This window comes from Salvia splendens, unplaced genomic scaffold, assembly GCF_004379255.2.
Source record: "Salvia splendens isolate huo1 unplaced genomic scaffold, SspV2 ctg732, whole genome shotgun sequence".
NCBI classification, from domain to species: Eukaryota; Viridiplantae; Streptophyta; class Magnoliopsida; order Lamiales; family Lamiaceae; genus Salvia; species Salvia splendens.
The window spans coordinates 47,068-65,647 of NW_024599403.1; the positions used below are offsets into that span (position 1 = coordinate 47,068).

At 40.1% G+C, this 18,580-nt stretch overlaps 1 protein-coding gene across 1 annotated transcript; it reads right to left on the bottom strand.

Moving 5' to 3' along the window:
* Nucleotides 1-3,967: 3,967 nt before the first annotated feature.
* Nucleotides 3,968-7,251, bottom strand: LOC121791142 (metal tolerance protein 10-like). The gene is made up of 6 exons (XM_042189175.1): nucleotides 6,579-7,251; nucleotides 5,704-5,816; nucleotides 5,164-5,409; nucleotides 4,971-5,051; nucleotides 4,660-4,890; nucleotides 3,968-4,518 (listed from the first exon to the last, which is right to left on the bottom strand). Exons 1-6 carry the CDS (start codon nucleotides 6,748-6,750, stop codon nucleotides 4,174-4,176), a joined length of 1,188 nt encoding a protein of 395 aa, XP_042045109.1. The 5' UTR covers nucleotides 6,751-7,251; the 3' UTR covers nucleotides 3,968-4,173.
* Between the last annotated feature and the right edge of the window lie 11,329 nt (nucleotides 7,252-18,580).

Below are 18,580 nucleotides of genomic sequence, written 5' to 3' on the forward strand. Positions count from 1 at the left end.
ATTGATCAATAAAATTTTTTCCATTGGTTTTGACAATGCTAGCGCTAACACTGCTAGCATAGATGAACTAATCAGTGCATGTTCTCCTGTTATTGATGGCAAATATTTTCATGTGCGATGTATTGCCCATATTTTGAATTTGTGTGTTCAAGATGCGATCGATTTGTGGCAAAAGTATGTTGATCCTATTAGAACTGCTGTGAAGTTGATTCATAACAAAGCTCCTATTGGTAGAGCTCGGAAGAAATATTTTCATAGCAAGCAATGCAGGTACACCAACTTTCGTTTGGATGTTTCAACTCGTTGGAACTCGACGTATGATATGTTGGAGTCGACTTTGAACCACATTGAATATTTATGTGATTTTTTTAGAACTTATTCTCATGTTCCTTCTGATTTGCTTTTGATACCCGCTTGTTGGGACCACATCATGGATTTGTTTCGATTATTCTGCGCTTTCAAAAATGCCACTGTTGAGTTATCCGGTGTTTATTATCCTACTTCTGTGCGCGTTTTGGAGCATTGCATGTATGTGGCAATTAGTTTTAAGACATCTGTGAAAAATACTCAATTCATTGAGTTGAGGGCAATTTTGTTTTATATGGTTGAAAAGTGGTTAAAATATTTTGTCCGTATTCCAAATGTGTTTTTGATTGCAAAATGCTTGGATCCAAAGTGGAAGTTGCATGGTGTTTATAAAATTTTAGACATGTACTATGGTTGTTTGCACGATTTGGATTTTTCTCAACTCCGCGAAATGGGCTTGACAAGAGGAGAATGCTTCGAACTAAGTATTCCGGATGTTGATGAAATCAAACTAAGGTTAGATAGTGCACTGCGTGCTCTCTATGCGTAATATGAAATGTGCCATAACACCGCTCACTAGGTACGTGTTCCTCCTAGTCCTTCCACATTTGATTTTGGTGGCGGAGATTTTAGCAATGTCATGATTGATCCAGACGTAGTATCACAATTCCAAGATCTATACGGTACTACAACCAATAGGACTAGTGCGACTAGTGAGTTAGATATATATTTGGAATCGCGCTCTATTTTTCAAGATGCATATCCTCATACTTAACAAATTGACGTCCTTAATTGGTGGGGAACACATGACAAAGAGTTTTCGATACTATCTATCATGGCTAAGGAGATTTTCGTCGTTCCCGCTTCCACCGTCGCCGTTGAGCAAGCTTTTAGTATCGGCGGTTGTGTTCTAGACGAGAAAATGAGCAATCTCTCCGCCAAGAACATGGAAGCCACTATGTTACTTGATGATTGGGCAAAGGCTGACATGAGAGCACAAGAGCCGAATTTCGACTTCCGTGTAGAGAGTGATGGTGAAGAATTTTCCTCTGATGGCGATGACGAGGTCAGAAGCGCGAGCACTCAACAATAGCAATTACTTGACGGGGGGCGGTGAATGGCGAGCACGGCCGACCAAAAAGGTAAGCAAGGTAAGAGAACTACGTGAGCTTTGATTCCTCAATAAAATTGTAGATATGTAGGCATATCAACTTAAATTTGAAAAGTTTAACTTTGAAAGTTTAAGTTGAGCTCAAGCCCTTTTCAATTTCCCCCCCCCCCCCCCCATTTCATTTTTTTTTATTTTGTAAATTAGATTACATTGTTGTATGTTGTATACTTGTATATGTATTGTAAATTGTAATGTATCGTTGTCCGTTACAACTCAAATTCAATAAAATTGTTATCATTTTCACCTTATTCGTCTTATTTCAATTTAAATTATCCATTGTCTTGTTCCAATTTATTGTGTAAGTCCAAATTTCAAATTTATATTACATTATTGTATGTTGTATACTTGTATATGTATTGTAAATTGTAATGTATCGTTGTCCGTTACAACTCAAATTCAATAAAATTGATACCATTTTCACTGTATTCGTCTTATTTCAATTTAAATTATCCATTGTCTTGTTCCAATTTATTGTATAAGTACAAATTTCAAATTAAAAAAAATCTCGAACCGTGAAACCGCCGGTTTTCGAACCGGAACCGTGAAATAGCCTCACGGTCCGGTTCTGGTTCCGACTTCGACCAAACTGGAACCGGCGGTTCCGAAGCGGAACCGCCGGTTTTGGAACCGTGGGCATGACTAGTTGACGGTAGCCATGGTCATCAGCATGCAATTTACAACAATACCCTTCCGCAGGGTGTTCGGAACCGCCGGTTTTGGAACCGTGGGCATGACTAGTTGACGGTAGCCATGGTCATCAGCATGCAATTTACAACAATACCCTTCCGCAGGGTGGAATAATTTTGATTTTTTTAACTTTAGCAATGGGGTCGGGTGACATGTTTATCTAATTATCTTTTCATAATTGAAAATTATACTCTACTAGTATATTATTAAATTTTTGTTAAAATGGAAAGTTAAATAAAAGACGTGCATTATTATGTGAAATATTTCATAATAGAAAAAATTACACTATTTTATGGGATGGAGTAATTTATACTAGTAATGGGTTGTGGTCAATTAGATTTTTTAGCCTAATTGACAATTGAGATGCATTATCAGCTACTCATTTTTATTAAATGAGTGGTTCAGAATTTACTACATGGAAAATATTTTTAGATTAATTAATTATGAAAAGGTAGAATGACAATTTCATGGTACATTTTATTCAATAAATACTTTTTTATAATTTATTTTTAATTTTTTAATAATTTGTAAAAAAATTTTGTCAACTACAGATACAATTCATGTCAACTACACATATAATGTCAACCATTTGTACAATTCATGTCAACTACACACATATAATGTTAACTGCATATACAATTCATGTCAACTATACAACACATATAATGTCAATTACAAGTTATTGACATTTGATGTGCATGCTATTGACGATAATACCCCCGAGTTGACATAATCTACTTGTAGTTGACATTTCGAAAATGTTGTGAATGTGAGTGGCTGAAAATGCATCTTCATTCTCCATTAAGCTAAATAATTTAGGATTCAAATGTTATTACCGTGTTAATTGAAGATTGTTAATTTCAACATTTTTAAAACCATTTTTTTGTTTTGTAATCAAATTGGTTAGTTTGTTGTAGGAATAGGAGGAAAGCCTTGACATTCGTGTGTATAGATTTAGTGTAATTTATTCAATAAATTACCATAAGAGCATTCGCATCGGTGCAAGAGCACATCCGTGTTCACTGCTGCACTCTTGCCGTCGGCACGGCCGTGCTCGATAGCAACAGCACCACCATGCCAACGACAAGAGCACGAGCAACCGACGTGGCATGCTCTAATTAGCCGTTGGTTTATCATTTTTTAAAAAAAAATCAAAAAATTGAAAATTTCAGATTTAATAAATAATTTTTTTTCCCACTTCTCAATAAAATATATCCATTTTTTCATTATTTTTATCCCAAAATTCACACTTTCATCTATAAATACCTCCATTTCAACATAAAAAATCACACTACACCAAAACCCTCTCTCAACCTCAAGTTTTTAGATTTTAATTATGTAATTTTTAGTTTTTAAGATTTTAATTATATAATTTTTATTTTTTTAGTAATTTATAATAATATTTCAAGTATTTTTAATGCATTTTAATATTATGGAAATATTTTTAGTAATTGAAGTATTTAAATTGAATAATAGAATGGTGGAACCCTTGAGTATGCTCTTGCAGAAAGAGTATGGATGTTGGATGTGGGTGTTGTGATCTTGCGGAAGAGGAGGGTGTAAAAAATGAATAAAAGCGGATCCAAGAGGATGGACGGACGGTGGATGCTCTAAAAACTTGAAAATTACAATCGTTTATCATTACAAATCTAGGTGTAAAGATTTCGTGGTTTGCAGCAACACGAATTGTCAGGATTGAAAGCCATTAAGCCAAGATTCTTAATCTGACAACTTTTACTCAGTAGTTAGTGATACTAGGAAAAACAATTTATTCACTACTCCTCATCAAAATGGGGCATAGTATAAAGAAATTTTTATCTTCATAATTTATTTTTCCATCAAATCCGAAGGCAACCAGACACGAGAATATAGATTATGCAAGGGAAGAAAATGTAGAAGCTCTATACTATAAACTTGATGAATTAATAGACAAAAACATGTTTTAACACCTTAACGAATACTAAAGTATAGTTAACTCAAAGGCTGAGGGTTTTTAAAGTATTAGCTGCTCAGACTTTGGTCTTGTGCTCCGGTCTATGAGTGAACTCAAAGTCAATGTGAACAAATGCTCTCTCCACCTCACACAGTTGCTCCAGCTTTTCTTGTAGCGTTTCGCCAATATTATGTGCTTCGCCCAGCATCATAGTTTGCGGCAGCACAATGTCGACCTCCACAAAGTAATGTGTACCAAATGTGTATGCCCTTACTGTGTCAATGTGCTGGATTTCCTCATGATGATTCCATATCAGATAAGTCAATTTCGTGAGGAAATCTGGAGGTGCTGTTCTTCCAATTAGCGACCCCACGTTTTCAAACACAGTCCTACTCCAAGTGTTGATTGTGTAAACTGCAATCTGATGAAACATAGAGTCAAATAGAATAGAACATATATAAGGCCTAATAACCATGAATCTGATTCCAACTATGGCATGCATAATGACAGAATGGATGTTTTTGCCTGCATTGGAAATTAAATGCTAATTGAGTGTACTCACAATCATGGCTCCTGTAGGATCTATCCACCAGTAGAAACGGACCGCCAAAACAGCAGTGGCTAATCCGACAGAGTTGGTGATGACATCAAAGAAATGATCTTGAGCATAGGCACTCACAATCTCATTCTTAAATCGGCGGCAATAAACCATAAGTGCAAACTTCACTACAGTTACAGATACCATGATGCCTATCATCCACATCTCTTGGTTATGGTTCATCTCAGGGCCAGTCTGTTCCACGAGAATAAAAATTGTTGGCGTAAACCAATTTAGAGAACTAGAGCTAATACAATTCTTTAAAGATGAAATACCTTTGATATGAGTTGCCGAACAGACTCCAGTATAATTTGCAATCCCAGTGTTGCCATGACAGAAGCAAAAACAATGATGCCCTGTAAAAGACGCACTCAATTAAAGGAGTCATATCTTTGTAAAACAGCTCATCTTGTTAGCTAATATGCCCTATAACAAGTATGTTACTACGAAGCAGATGCCAAATCTTACCACTGGTTGCATCCTTTTCTTTCCAATTGGATAATGATACTGGTTTGGATTTTTCATAGCATGCGATGTAAACCACAAGATCAGCCCAGATAAGAGGTCAAGGAAAGAATCCATGGTTGATGCAATGACAGCTAAAGATCTGCTCTCAAGTGAAGCATACACTTTTGCAATGAAAAGGATCAAATTGGCAATGTTAGATATGTTAACAGCTAGCCTCTCGCTCTGTGCAACCTGTTTCAGTTGATCCTGGAGAGATATAAGAGCAGAATAAGCCATAAAACAAGGATGCTTTAACACAATGTTCAAGCAGAGCATAGAGATGAAACACTCGCCGATCAAAGATGGCATAGATTATAAAAAGAATAAAAAGGGAAAAATAGCAGTATTAGTCAAAGCAGCAAGCATCAGAATAAACTGAATTATGAGTGATACAGGGATGAGTTCTGATTCACAAGTATTATTGTGGTTATTTCTGCTTCACTTTTAAAAGTATCATGTGCGTTTTCTTCTGAGTAAGACAGGTTAAGAGAGGTGAAGAACCTCAGTAAGAGCATCTGCTAAAGCACCAGATACATGGATTGTCTCCATTTCATTGAATCCTTCCAGAAGTCTTTCCTGCTGTTTGTAATACTCAGCAACTTTTCGTTGTTTTCCTGCAGGAAAAAATTGATCAGATATTTACATTAATCTCACAGTAAACCCTTGTGAGGAAATTAATTAAACCCGGACAAGCTAACAAGATTAAGAAACAAAGCGCCAATTTAATACATAATTAGGCACTCATAAAACATTTTATTGTGTTTGCATATCTATTTTTAAATTCAAGAAAATACTGTCCTATTTCTTTTAAGGCAAGGCCAAATTATCCTATATCTATGTAGGCAGCCAGCGGATGTATATAACAAACGTCAATAAACAAAATCTGAAATATGCGAATAAATATCAAACTACCTAATAAACTATTTTGACCTGACTAAAATCTAGTGATAATTATTAACTACCACAAGTTACTTGTGGTAAAATATGTAGTACTATTATCAATTTATTATAGATGACCATAATACTTTATTTTAGTAACGCGTGAAGAATATATTAAATTGCTAAATTAAATTATCATCTGAAGGAGCACATAACAAAAGGACATATTCAAAGCTTAATTAAAAAATTTAGAAGGAGACAGGACTGGAAAGAAAAAAAACAAAAAAAAGGAGAATAGGATCCGGAATTATTGATATTCTATTAACATATTTTTGTATCTACCGCGTGCATCAGGGGAAAAGGAGTGTTTATTTATACACGATTCATACGGCTCACCTATTTGTTTACTTTTGACACAGTTCCCTAATATTCTCCGCGGAAAATTCAGGAAATAGGCGATATATTAAGAATATGCACAAGTAAATGCAGAAACATACTTTTGTTCCTGAAGAGACGCCGGATGTTGAAAGCGGAGTGGCGATTGTCGGACTCGCGCTCAGGCAAGCGGAACGCATCCAAGTTGAGCCTCCACGACGGCTGGATCGTATCGGTGCTCAACAATTCTCTGCGGCTTTCGCTCACAACGGCGGCGCCGCTGGCACTCTCCATTCTGTGAGGTTTAATTTAGGTTTTCTATTTTGGGTGGAATTTGAAATGGTTTGGCAGCAATGTGGGTACAGAGAAACTACTCGCGATTTGAATCTCTACTGAGATAATCATGGGAAGTTGGGATATATATATATATACATATACACGTACTACGGCCTTGTTTAGTTTCCGAATTGTATTAGAATACGTGTACTCATAAATAGGACTTCATTATTTTTGACGATTTACTCGGTTTAAATTAATACGTTACTCATCCCAACTAAAAAAATTTAATTTGTTAATATATTAAAAATTCATCGACTTTGTTAGATTTATAATTGATTGATTTTATTTGAGTTAATTTGCATTGTTTAACAAGGGAAATACTAGAAGAAACGGCCTACCTAACCCCTTTCTCTTTTGGTTCGGGCGGGGTCATATGGCTTTATCTACTAGTACTACTTAAATACTCCACTTTAGAAAAGTGACAATCAAGTTAATAAAGTATTTTAGGGCATTTAAGGAATTCATTCTTTTCGAAAAATAATAGTGATATTCTTAGTTTTATGTGCATCGTATATTGTTGGTTTCTTGGGATTACAAGAGATAACAGAACCGGGCGTAATACAACCCAAAAGAAAGGAAAAGAAGTAACTGAACTTTAAAAAATTACAACGTTGAATCGAAACTACTAAACCAGTATGATTAGCCGAGTCGAGGATGCCTCTTCCCGCAAGATGAGATACGCCCCGGTAGTGCTCTTCGGTTTGGCGTGTCGTCCCCAAAGGTAAAACGGCTACGTCTCTATTGATGCAGCACCGCAATCAGTAGAGCTCCGACGAACGGGATGGAGGAGAGGGCAGAGCTTCGACAGAAAGACAATGCAGAAAGAGGGAGAGAGCTTATGCAGAGAATGCTTGTATGTGTGTCCTAATGCAGTGGTATGGCTAGCCTATTTATAGGCCAAGCCACCATGCAGGGTCAACCAGCCATTGAAGGCTCATCATGGCAAATTCGTAACCGACGTCGGTTACAGGCGTGTGGCTGGAGTGTGACACCCGTGTGTGGAGCATGTGGATTTCTCACGTGGCAGCCGTGACTGTGCCTCGCTTGACGACGTGTCAAGCCACTTGGATTGCTGACTCGGCGGTGGTCCAAAAAGAATAGTTTGGGCCAAGCCCCAAGCCCAAAGACCACCCAAAGACCAATTGCCAAGATCCAAGTCCAAGATCAAGATCGGGATCGGGCCCGGGCCGCGAGCGCGAGCGCGAGCACGAGCACGAGCGGGCGGGCGGGCGGCGGCGGCGCGCGCGTGTGCGCGCGTGTGGGCTCTTTCACCCATCTTGGTTCACTATAATTATTAAGTAACATAAAGTCACTTAATTTATACACATTAAAAGATGTGTTAATCCTCCAATGTGGGATAATTAACACTAGTTAATTATTCCCTAAGCTCAAACTCCAAGCTTTAATTAAAAGCTAATTATGCCCAACTTTAATCCACTATTTCTCACTCACCGGAAATCGGATTTGAGAAAGTGAATATACTACATTTATCTACGTAAAATGTAGATCGATGCTATGTCATTTAATTTCACAAAATTAAATGTCTCGTCACATTTATTATTTGGTCAAAATCCATTGATCGGGCATATTTAATACCATGATTTCTACAATCCCCCACATGAGTGGAAATAGCCGAATGCATATGCATGCAGACACAAGCTCAACCCTCGAGAGGTATATAAGCATAAGGATAGGTAGTTGTTGGCTTTGAACCCTCCATAGTCGACACCATCGGATACATAGGCGGCTTAGTAGCGCGATGCTTTGAACTAATCCCCCACGGCGTGCACCGAGACAATGGTGTTAACGCTTAAACACCTCAACCTCATCCGTTCTCACGTTTTGTGTCCATTGCGGTCTTGGACACCACTTTGGATTCATAAGTGCATTTTTTTATGAAGCGACCACACTTCGCACTTACATAGGTGATTCTTAGTCAAGTACCTTGCCATACTTGGTCTCTTTGAGAATTCCATCTCTTTGAGATCCTTAAGAACCATTAAAAGTCATAGACTTAGCCTTTACCACTAGGCAAGCTCTCCAACACTCTATTGCTCTCTAGGGAATAGATATAGTTTGAGTGTTTTTCCATGAACTCTCATAGCTTAGTTGTCCCTTTGAACCAAGTTCTTGGGATCTCCAGTCATCATGGTTGGGTTACCACTATGACAATTCTTTAGTTTGTGGATTTCAAACCCATTCCCTCTAGCAACTTATTCATTTGATCACGGTTTAACCCTTTGGTTAGCGGATCCGCTAGATTATCTATTGACTTCACATAGTCAATTGTAATCACCCCTGTTGTGATCAAATGTCTCACGGTGTTATGTCGTCGACGTATATGTCGAGACTTACCGTTATAGAAGCCATTGTTTGCCCTTCCAATAGCTGCTTGGCTATCGCAGTGGATCAGCACTGGTGGCACTGGCTTAGACCAACATGGAATGTCTTCAAGGAAGTTCTTAAGCCACTCGGCTTCCTCACCAGCCTTATCCAAGGCAATGAACTCCGATTCCATTGTTGATCGGGCTATACAGGTCTGTTTTGTGGATTTCCACGATACAGCACCACCCCCAATAGTAAAGACATATCCACTTGTTGAAAGTGAGTCTCTATTATCGGATATCCAATTGGCATCACAGTACCCTTCAAGTACCGGGGGGTATCTCGAGAAGTGTAGCCCAAGATTTTGAGTGTGTTTTAAATATCTCAAAACCCTCACAAGAGCTCTCCAATGCTCTTTGCTTGGATTGCTCGTGTAACGACTCAACTTGTTCACGGCACAAGCAATGTCAGGTCGAGTGCAATTAGTCAAATACATAATGAATCTGATCACCCGTGCATACTCTTCTTGTGCAACGGGCTCGCCTTTGTTTTTGCTCAAGTGAACATCGAGTTCAATTGGAGTCTTAACCGGCGCGCCATCATAGGCTTTGAATTTATTCAATATCTTCTCAACATAATGTGATTGTGTTAAGATGATTCCATCATTCGTTCTTAGAATCTTCATTCCAAGAATTACATCGGCTAGACCCATGTCTTTCATGTCAAAGTTTCTCTTTAACATGGCCTTTGTATCGTTAATTACTTGAGTGTTGCTACCCAAGATTAACATATCATCAACGTAGAGACACACTATAACATGACCGTTATTAGTGCTCTTGATGTAGACACATTTGTCGCACTCGTTGATTTTAAACCCATTTGATAACATGACATTATCAAACTTCAAGTGCCACTGCAATGGCGCTTGTTTCAATCCATATAGAGATTTTACTAGCTTGCATACCTTTTTCTCTTGTCCAGGTACTACAAACCCTTCGGGTTGTTCCATATAGATTTCATCTTCTAGTTCACCATTTAGAAACGCGGTTTTTACATCCATTTGATGAATCTCAAGATTGTGCAATGCAGCAATAGCGAGAAGCACTCGGATAGATGTAATCCTTGTTACAGGTGAATAGGTATCGAAGAAGTCATGTCCTTCCTTTTGTTTAAAACCCTTTACTACTAATCGGGCTTTATACTTATCCACTGTTCCATCGGCCTTAAATTTCCTTTTAAGTATCCATTTGCAACCTAGAGGTTTCGCACCTTCAGGTAGATCTACCAACACCCAAGTGTGGTTTAGCAAAATTGAATCAATTTCGCTTTGAACAGCTTCTCTCCAATGCAGCCCGTCTGGGCTAGCAAAGGCTACTTTTATCGATGTTGGTTCTTCATCCAACATGAAAGCAATGTAGTCAGGACCAAAAGTTTTTGGTGTTCTGACTCTATTACCACGTCTTAGTACTGTATCTTTTGGATCGGGCCTTGCACGCTTGCGCGATTCAGGTTCCGCATCCGCTGATTTAGAACTAGTGGCTTCTTCTTCCACTGGTTTAGAACTAGTGGCTTCTTCAATTCTTGTCTCAGAATTGGTTACGACTTTTTCTTTGTCTTTGCAAGGAAAAGTATTTTCGAGAAATACGGCATTCCTTGACTCAATTGTTGTCCCTACTGTGATAGTCGATATTTCAGACTTGTGAACAACAAATCGATATGCACTACTGTTAAGTGCATATCCAATGAAGATGCAATCAACCGTCTTAGGTCCGATTGTAACTTCTTTGGGCGGAGGAACCATCACCTTTGCCAAACACCCCCACACTTTGAGGTATTTGTAGGATGACTTCCTTCCCTTCCACAACTCATAAGGAGTGACATCTTTTCCTTTGAGAGGGATCTTATTCAGGATATAGTTGCCTGTCAAGACAGCTTCCCCCCACATGTTATGTGGTAATCCTGAAGTTAGAAGCAGTGCATTCATCATCTCTTTTAGAGTTCGATTTTTGCGTTCTGCAACACCATTAGATTGTGGTGAATATGGAACAGTTGTTTGATGAATTATACCACTTGCGTTGCATAACTCCTCAAACGGGGCTACATATTCTCCTCCTCTATCGCTTCGAATCATTTTGATTTTACAACCAAGTTGATTCTCAACTTCGTTCTTATAATTTTTGAACGCCTCTATTGCTTCATCTTTACTTCTTAAAAGATAAATGTAGCAATATCTTGTGCAATCATCTATGAAAGTGATAAAGTACTTTTTACCACCTCTTGTTTGCACCATCTTTAAATCACATACATCCGTGCGAATTAATTCAAGGGGTTTTGTGCTTCGTTCAACCGAATGAAACGGCAACTTAGTCATTTTTGCTTCAAGACAAATTTCACATTTATCTTGATTATCAACTTCATTAGCCTTTAGTAAATCTAAATTTACTAATCTTTTAATGGCTTTTGAATTACATGTCCCAATCTACAATGCCACAAATTTGAAGACTCGGTCAAATAAGAGGAAGTAGATGCTTTATTATTATTAGCCAATGGCTTTGCAACACTGCGAGTTGCTACACTAAGCTTGAAAAGCCCATCGGTTACATAACCTTTTCCGAGGGATTTTCCAAACTTATACAAGACAAACCTATCAGACTCAAATACAAGTTTAAACCCCTTGTTAACTAGTATTGATCCTGACACTAGGTTCTTGCGGATGTCCGGTACATGCAGCACATCCTTCAAAGTGATTGTGACGCCAAACGTCATCATGAGAATCACGTTGCCAACGCCGAGGATTTCGGACGATGCTTGATTCCCCATGTTGATTTTCCTTCCTTCAACAGCCTTGTAGGAGGCAAACTTGCTCCTGTCGGAGCAAACATGAGCAGTAGCGCCGGTGTCGATGTACCAGCCTCCCTTGTTATCAACAAGGTTAACCTCTTCAGTGACCACTGCAATGAGGTCGTTCTCATCCCAGTCTTTGAACTCCTTCTCAACGACGTGGGCTGCCGGCTTCTTCTTCTTGCTGCGGCAGTCTTTAGCAAAGTGGCCTGGTTTGCCACACTTGTAGCAGTCGTCTTCAAACTTCTTTGAAGGCTGCTTTCCCTTCCCTTTGTCGTTTGGACGGTTTGGGCGAGGGCGTTTGTTGGAGGGACCGCCCCGCTCCAACAGGTTGGCTTTGGCTTCATTTGGGGTGAAGCCCTTAGCCTTTTGATCACTTTTGCGCACGTCGGCCTCAATGCGCAACTTCACGATCAAGTCTTCAAGGGTCATCTGCTTTCGCTTGTGCTTGAGATAACTCTTGAAGTCCTTCCAACTTGGAGGGAGCTTGTCAATGATCGTGCACCTTAGGAACTTATCGGGCAAGGTCATCCCTTCAGCCACTAAGGAGTGGATGATCATTTGGAGCTCTTGGACTTGCTCCATAATAGGACGAGAATCGACCATTTTGTAGTCATTGAATTTGGCTACTATGACGTTCTCGGTGCCTGCAGCATTATCTATGCTATACTTCTTTTCTAGGCTTTCCCACATTTGTTTAGATGTGGTTACATTGGAGTATACATTGAAGAGGCTATCATCTAATGCACTTAAAATAAAATTTTTACATAGATAATCCCCTTTTCTCCAAGCTTCATAGTCCGCCATGACTTCGAGCCTAGTCTCTTGGTCACTTGGCGCTGGCGGCTCGTTTTCCGTGAGGAAGTTGGCGACGCCCAATGTTGTCAAGTAGAACAACATCTTCTGGTACCACCGCTTGAAGTCAGATCCTCCAAACTTTGGTGGCTTCTCGGCGGGTGGCATCATTCTTGGTGCCATAGGTGCCGCACTTGGTCCATTGAAGGAACCAATTCCGTTGCCCCCGAAGGAGCCAATAACTTGGTTAGGCATAGAGCCCCCCATGTTCGTGTTGGGCATAGTGCCCCCCACATTCGTGTTGGGCATAGTGCCCCCCACATTCGTGTTGATCCCGGAAGATCCAACACCAGTATTGAGCCCGAAGGCACCAACACTCGATCCATTAAAGGATCCGAAGGAACCACTAAAAGTGGAACCAACCGAACCACCAAAGGTGGAACCAGTGGACGCCCCGAAGGGGTTGTCCCAAACCCAAGGGACGGTGGATGAGGCAGCTGGGAAGCCGGGGGTTGGCATCATCGAGGGAATCGATGAAGTGTTGACCGGTCCAGTGGTCGCCATGGTGGAGGGAATGGCGGCGGTGGTGGTGGCAGCAGCGTTGTTGGATTCAGTCGACATCTCCAGCAAAGGTTTAAGTTTCGAAAGTTTTTAGTTCAGTTTAAAAGGTCCAAATCCCTTCAAAGGCAAGTTATCTCGTCTTGCGATTGTTGGTTTCTGGGGATTACAAGAGATAACAAAAACCGGGCGTAATACAACCCAAAAGAAAGGAAAAGAAGGAACTGAACTTTAGAAATTACAACGTAGAATCGAAACTACTAAACCAGTATGATTAGCCGAGTCGAGGAGGCCTCTTCCCGCAAGACGAGATAAGCCCCGGTAGTGCTCTTCGGTTTGGCGTGTCGTCCCCAAAGGTAAAACGGCTACGTCTCTATTGATGCAGCACCGCAATCAGTAGAGCTCCGACGAACGGGATGGAGGAGAGGGCAGAGCTTCGACAGAAAGACAATGCAGAAAGAGGGAGAGAGCTTATGCAGAGAATGCTTGTATGTGTGTCCTAATGCAGTGGTATGGCTAGCCTATTTATAGGCCAAGCCACCATGCAGGGTCAACCAGCCATTGAAGGCTCATCATGGCAAATTCGTAACCGACGTCGGTTACAGGCGTGTGGCTGGAGTGTGACACCCGTGTGTGGAGCGTGTGGATTTCTCACGTGGCAGCCGTGACTGTGCCTCGCTTGACGACGTGTCAAGCCACTTGGATTGCTAACTCGGCGGTGGTCCAAAAAGAATAGTTTAGGCCAAGCCCCAAGCCCAAAGACCAATTGCCAAGATCCAAGTCCAAGTCCAAGTCCAAGATCAAGATCGAGATCGGGCCCGCGGGCCCACGGCCGCGAGCGCGAGCACGAGCACGAGCACGGGCTCGGGCGGGCGGGCGGCGGTGGTGGCGGCGCGCACGTGTGCGCGCGTGTGGGCTCTTTCACCCATCTTGGTCCACTATAATTATTAAGTAACATAAAGTCACTTAATTTATACACATTAAAAGATGTGTTAATCCTCCAATGTGGGATAATTAACACTAGTTAATTATTCCCTAAGCTCCAACTCCAAGCTTTAATTAAATGCTAATTATGCCCAACTTTAATCCACTATTTCTCACTCACCGGAAATCGGATTTGAGAAAGTGAATATACTACATTTATCTACGTAAAATGTAGATCGACGCTATGTCATTTAATTTCACAAAATTAAATGTCTCGTCACATTTATTATTTGGTCAAAATCCATTGACCGGGCATATTTAATACCATGATTTCTACATATATAATGTTAGCTATAATTTTTGTCGTACGCTTAAATATTAAAATCACAAATTATGTATTTTGATAGTAGTAGTATTGATTTGGTATATTGAAAAACAGTATTGATTTGTTGCCTCTTGACTTGTCTAGCCATTAAGTTTACAAATTACAATAACTAAGAGTTTTGTATTCAAATTTGGTTCATCAAAATTAAGGTTTGCATTTATGTACTTGAATCTCTAAAATAGTAAAATCTTTTTTTAAAATTTTTTGCCATGAAACCTGAAAGGGTATGAATGTCTTTTAATATAATCTACTTCTCTTTTTTAAAATTTTTTGCCATGAAACCTGAAAGGGTATGAATGTCTTTTAATATAATCTACTTGTCTTTTTTCCTCTTTATATCTATCATTTCTCTATCTTTTCTTTTCTTTTCTTTTCTTTTTTGAGGGGCTAACATATCTTTATCATAATTCTTATCTACCATTCAACTTAAGTGCATTACATCATTGGCATTCATAAAAAGGACAATTATCATCTAAATTATGACACTTTAAAAAGTTTGTAATTTTCATACTATTAGTACTTTAAAGCTTAAAAGGTAGCAAAGTATTCAAGTTATAATCTGTTTAGGGGAGTTTTTAACCTTCTTGTAATTAAAGTTCTTGGAAAACATCCGACAACCCGAACTTTAAATTATTTTTAATTCGTTTGTCGATTCACAAAAAAACAAATACTATTGGATTTTGACAAATATGAAGAAAAAAACATTAATATGTAGGTCAATATTTTGTAGTACTGCTCACCAACACTCAAAATCTTTTTGCAATTCTACAACTCTCCCTTTACATAATCACATAGACTGTCTTTAGCTTTACAAGAATGTTGGTTTCTGAGATTATAAGAGATACAGCCGGGCGTAATACGACCCAAAAGAAGGAATACAAAAGAAATCTGAACTGAAATTACAATTGAAAATCGAAACAACTAAACCGTGAAATTTGTTAGCCGAGTCGAGGAGTCCTCTTTCCGCAAGACGAGATACGCCCTGGTAGTGCTCTTCGGATTGGCGTTTCATTCCCAAAGATAAAACGGCTACGTCTCTGGTGAAGCAGCACCGCAATCAACAGAGCTCCGGCGAACTGGATGGAGGAGAGGGCAGAGCTTTCGACAGAAAAAACAATGCAGAGAGAGGGAGAGAGCTTATGTTGTTATGCTTGTGAAATAATATATCTAATGCAGTGGAATGGCTAGCATATTTATAGGTCAAGCCACCATGCAGGGTCAACCAAGCCATGAAGGCTCATCATGCAGATTCGTAACCGTCGGCGGTTACAAGCCTGTGACAGGAGTGTGTGGAGCGTGTGGTTCCTGTATCCTTTGGATCGGGCCTTGCACGCTTGTGGTTCCTGAACACCAAATGTTTTTGGTGTTCTGACTCTAGTACCACGTCTTAGTACTGTATCCTTTGGATCGGGCCTTGCACGCTTGCGCGATTCAGGTTCCTCATCCGCTGATTTAGAACTAGTGGCTTCAATCTCCACTGGTTTAGAACTAGTGACTTCTTCTTCAATTCTTGTCTCAGAATTGGTTAAGACTTTTTCCTTGTCTTTGTAAGGAAATGTATTTTCGAGAAATACAGCATTCCTTGACTCAATCATTGTTCCTACTGTAATAGTCATATTTCAGACTTGTGAACAACAAATCGATATGCACTACTATTAAGTGCATATCCAATGAAGATGCAATCAACCGTCTTAGGTCCGATTGTAACTTCTTTGGGCGGAGGAACCATCACATTTGCCAAACACCCCCACACCTTGAGGTATTTAAAGGATGACTTCCTCCCTTCCACAACTCATAAGGAGTAACATCTTTTCCTTTGAGAGGGATCTTATTCAAGATATAGTTGGCTGTCAAAACAGCTTCCCCCACATGTTATGTGGTAATCCTGAAGTTAGAAGCAGTGCATTCATCATCTCTTTTAGAGTTCGATTTTTGCGTTCTGCAATACCATTAGATTGTGGTGAATATTGAGCAGTTGTTTGATGAATTATACCACTTGTGTTGCATAACTCCTCAAACGGGGCTACATATTCACCTCTTCTATCGCTTCGAATCGTTTTGATTTTACAACCAAGTTGATTCTCAACTTCGTTCTTATAATTTTTGAACGCTTCTATTGCTTCATCTTTACTTCATAAAAGATAAATGTAGCAATATCTTGTGCAATCATCTATGAAAGTGATAAAATACTTTTTACCACCTCTAGTTTGCACCATCTTTAAATCACATACGTCCGTGTGAATTAATTCAAGGGGTTTTGTGTTTCGTTCAACCGAGTGAAACGGCAACTTAGTCATTTTTGCTTCAAGACAAATTTCACATTTATCTTGGATATCCACTTCATTAGCCTTTAGTAAATCTAAATTCACTAATCTTTTGATGACTTTTGAATTTACATGTCCCAATCTACAATGCCATAAATTTGAGCACTCAGTCAAATAAGAGGAAGTAGATGCTTTATTATTATTAGCCAATGGCTTTGCAACACTGCGAGTTGCTACGCTAAGCTTGAAAAGTCCATCGGTTACATAACCTTTTCCGAGTGACTTTCCAAACTTGTACAAAGCAAACCTATCAGACTCAAATACAAGTTTAAACCTCTTATTAACTAGTATTGATCCTGACACTAGGTTCTTGCGAATGTCCGGGACATGCAGCACATCCTTCAAAGTGATAGTGACGCCAGACGTCATCATAAGAATCACGTTGCCAACGCCGAGGATTTCGGACGATGCTTGATTCCCCATGTTGATCTTCCTCCCTTCAACAGCAGTGTAGGAGGCAAACTTGCTCCTATCTGAGCAGGCATGAGCAGTAGCGCCGGTGTCGATGTACCAGCCACCCTTGTTATCAACAAGGTTAACCTCTTCAGTGACCACAACAATGCGGTCGTTTTCATCCCAGTCCTTGAATTCTTTTTCAACGACGTGGGCAGCCGGCTTCTTTTTCTTGCTGCGGCAGTCCTTTTCAAAGTGGCCCGGTTTGCCACATTTGTAGCAATCGTCTTCAAACTTCTTTGTAGGCTGCTTTCCCTTCCCTTTGTCACTTGGACGATTTGGGCGAGGACGTTTGTTGGAGGGACCGCCCCGCTCCAACAAATTGGCTTTGGCTTCAAGTGGGGTGAAGCCCTTAGCCTTTTGGTCGCTTTTGCGCACATCAACCTCAATGCGCAATTTCACGATCAAGTCTTCTAGGGTCATCTGCTTTCGCTTGTGCTTGAGATAGCTCTTGAAGTCCTTCCAACTGGGAGGAAGCTTGTCAATGATCGTGCACCTTAGGAATTTGTTGGGCAAGGTCATCCCTTCAGCCACTAATGCGTGAATGATCATTTTGAGCTCTTGGACTTGCTCCATGATGGGTCGAGAGTCGACCATCTTGTAGTCCATAAACTTGGATGCTACAACTTGTTCAGTACCTGCAGCATTATCTATGCTATACTTCTTTTCTAGGCTTTTCCACATTTGTTTAGATGTGGTTACATTGGAGTATACATTGTAGAGGCTATCATCTAATGCACTTAAAATGAAATTTTTACATAGATAATCCTCTTTTCTCCAAGCATCATAGTTCGCCATGACTTCGAGCCTAGTCTCTTGATCGCTTGGCGCAAGCGGTTCGTTTTCCGTGAGGAAGTTGGCGACGCCCAATGTTGTCAAGTAGAACAACATCTTTTGGTACCACCTTTTGAAGTCAGATCCTCCAAACTTTGGTGGCTTCTTGGCATGTGGCATCATTCTTGGTGCCAAAGGTGCCGAACTTGGTCCATGGAAGGAACCAATTCCGTTGCCCCCCGAAGGAGCCAACAACGTGATTGGGCATAGAGCCCCCACCATTCATGTTGGGCATAGAGCCCGCCATGGTCGTACCAGCCCCGAAGGAACTAGCACCCACGTGAGACCCGAAGGCCCCCGCATTCGTGTGAGACCCGAAGGCCCCAGCACTCGATCCATTAAAGGA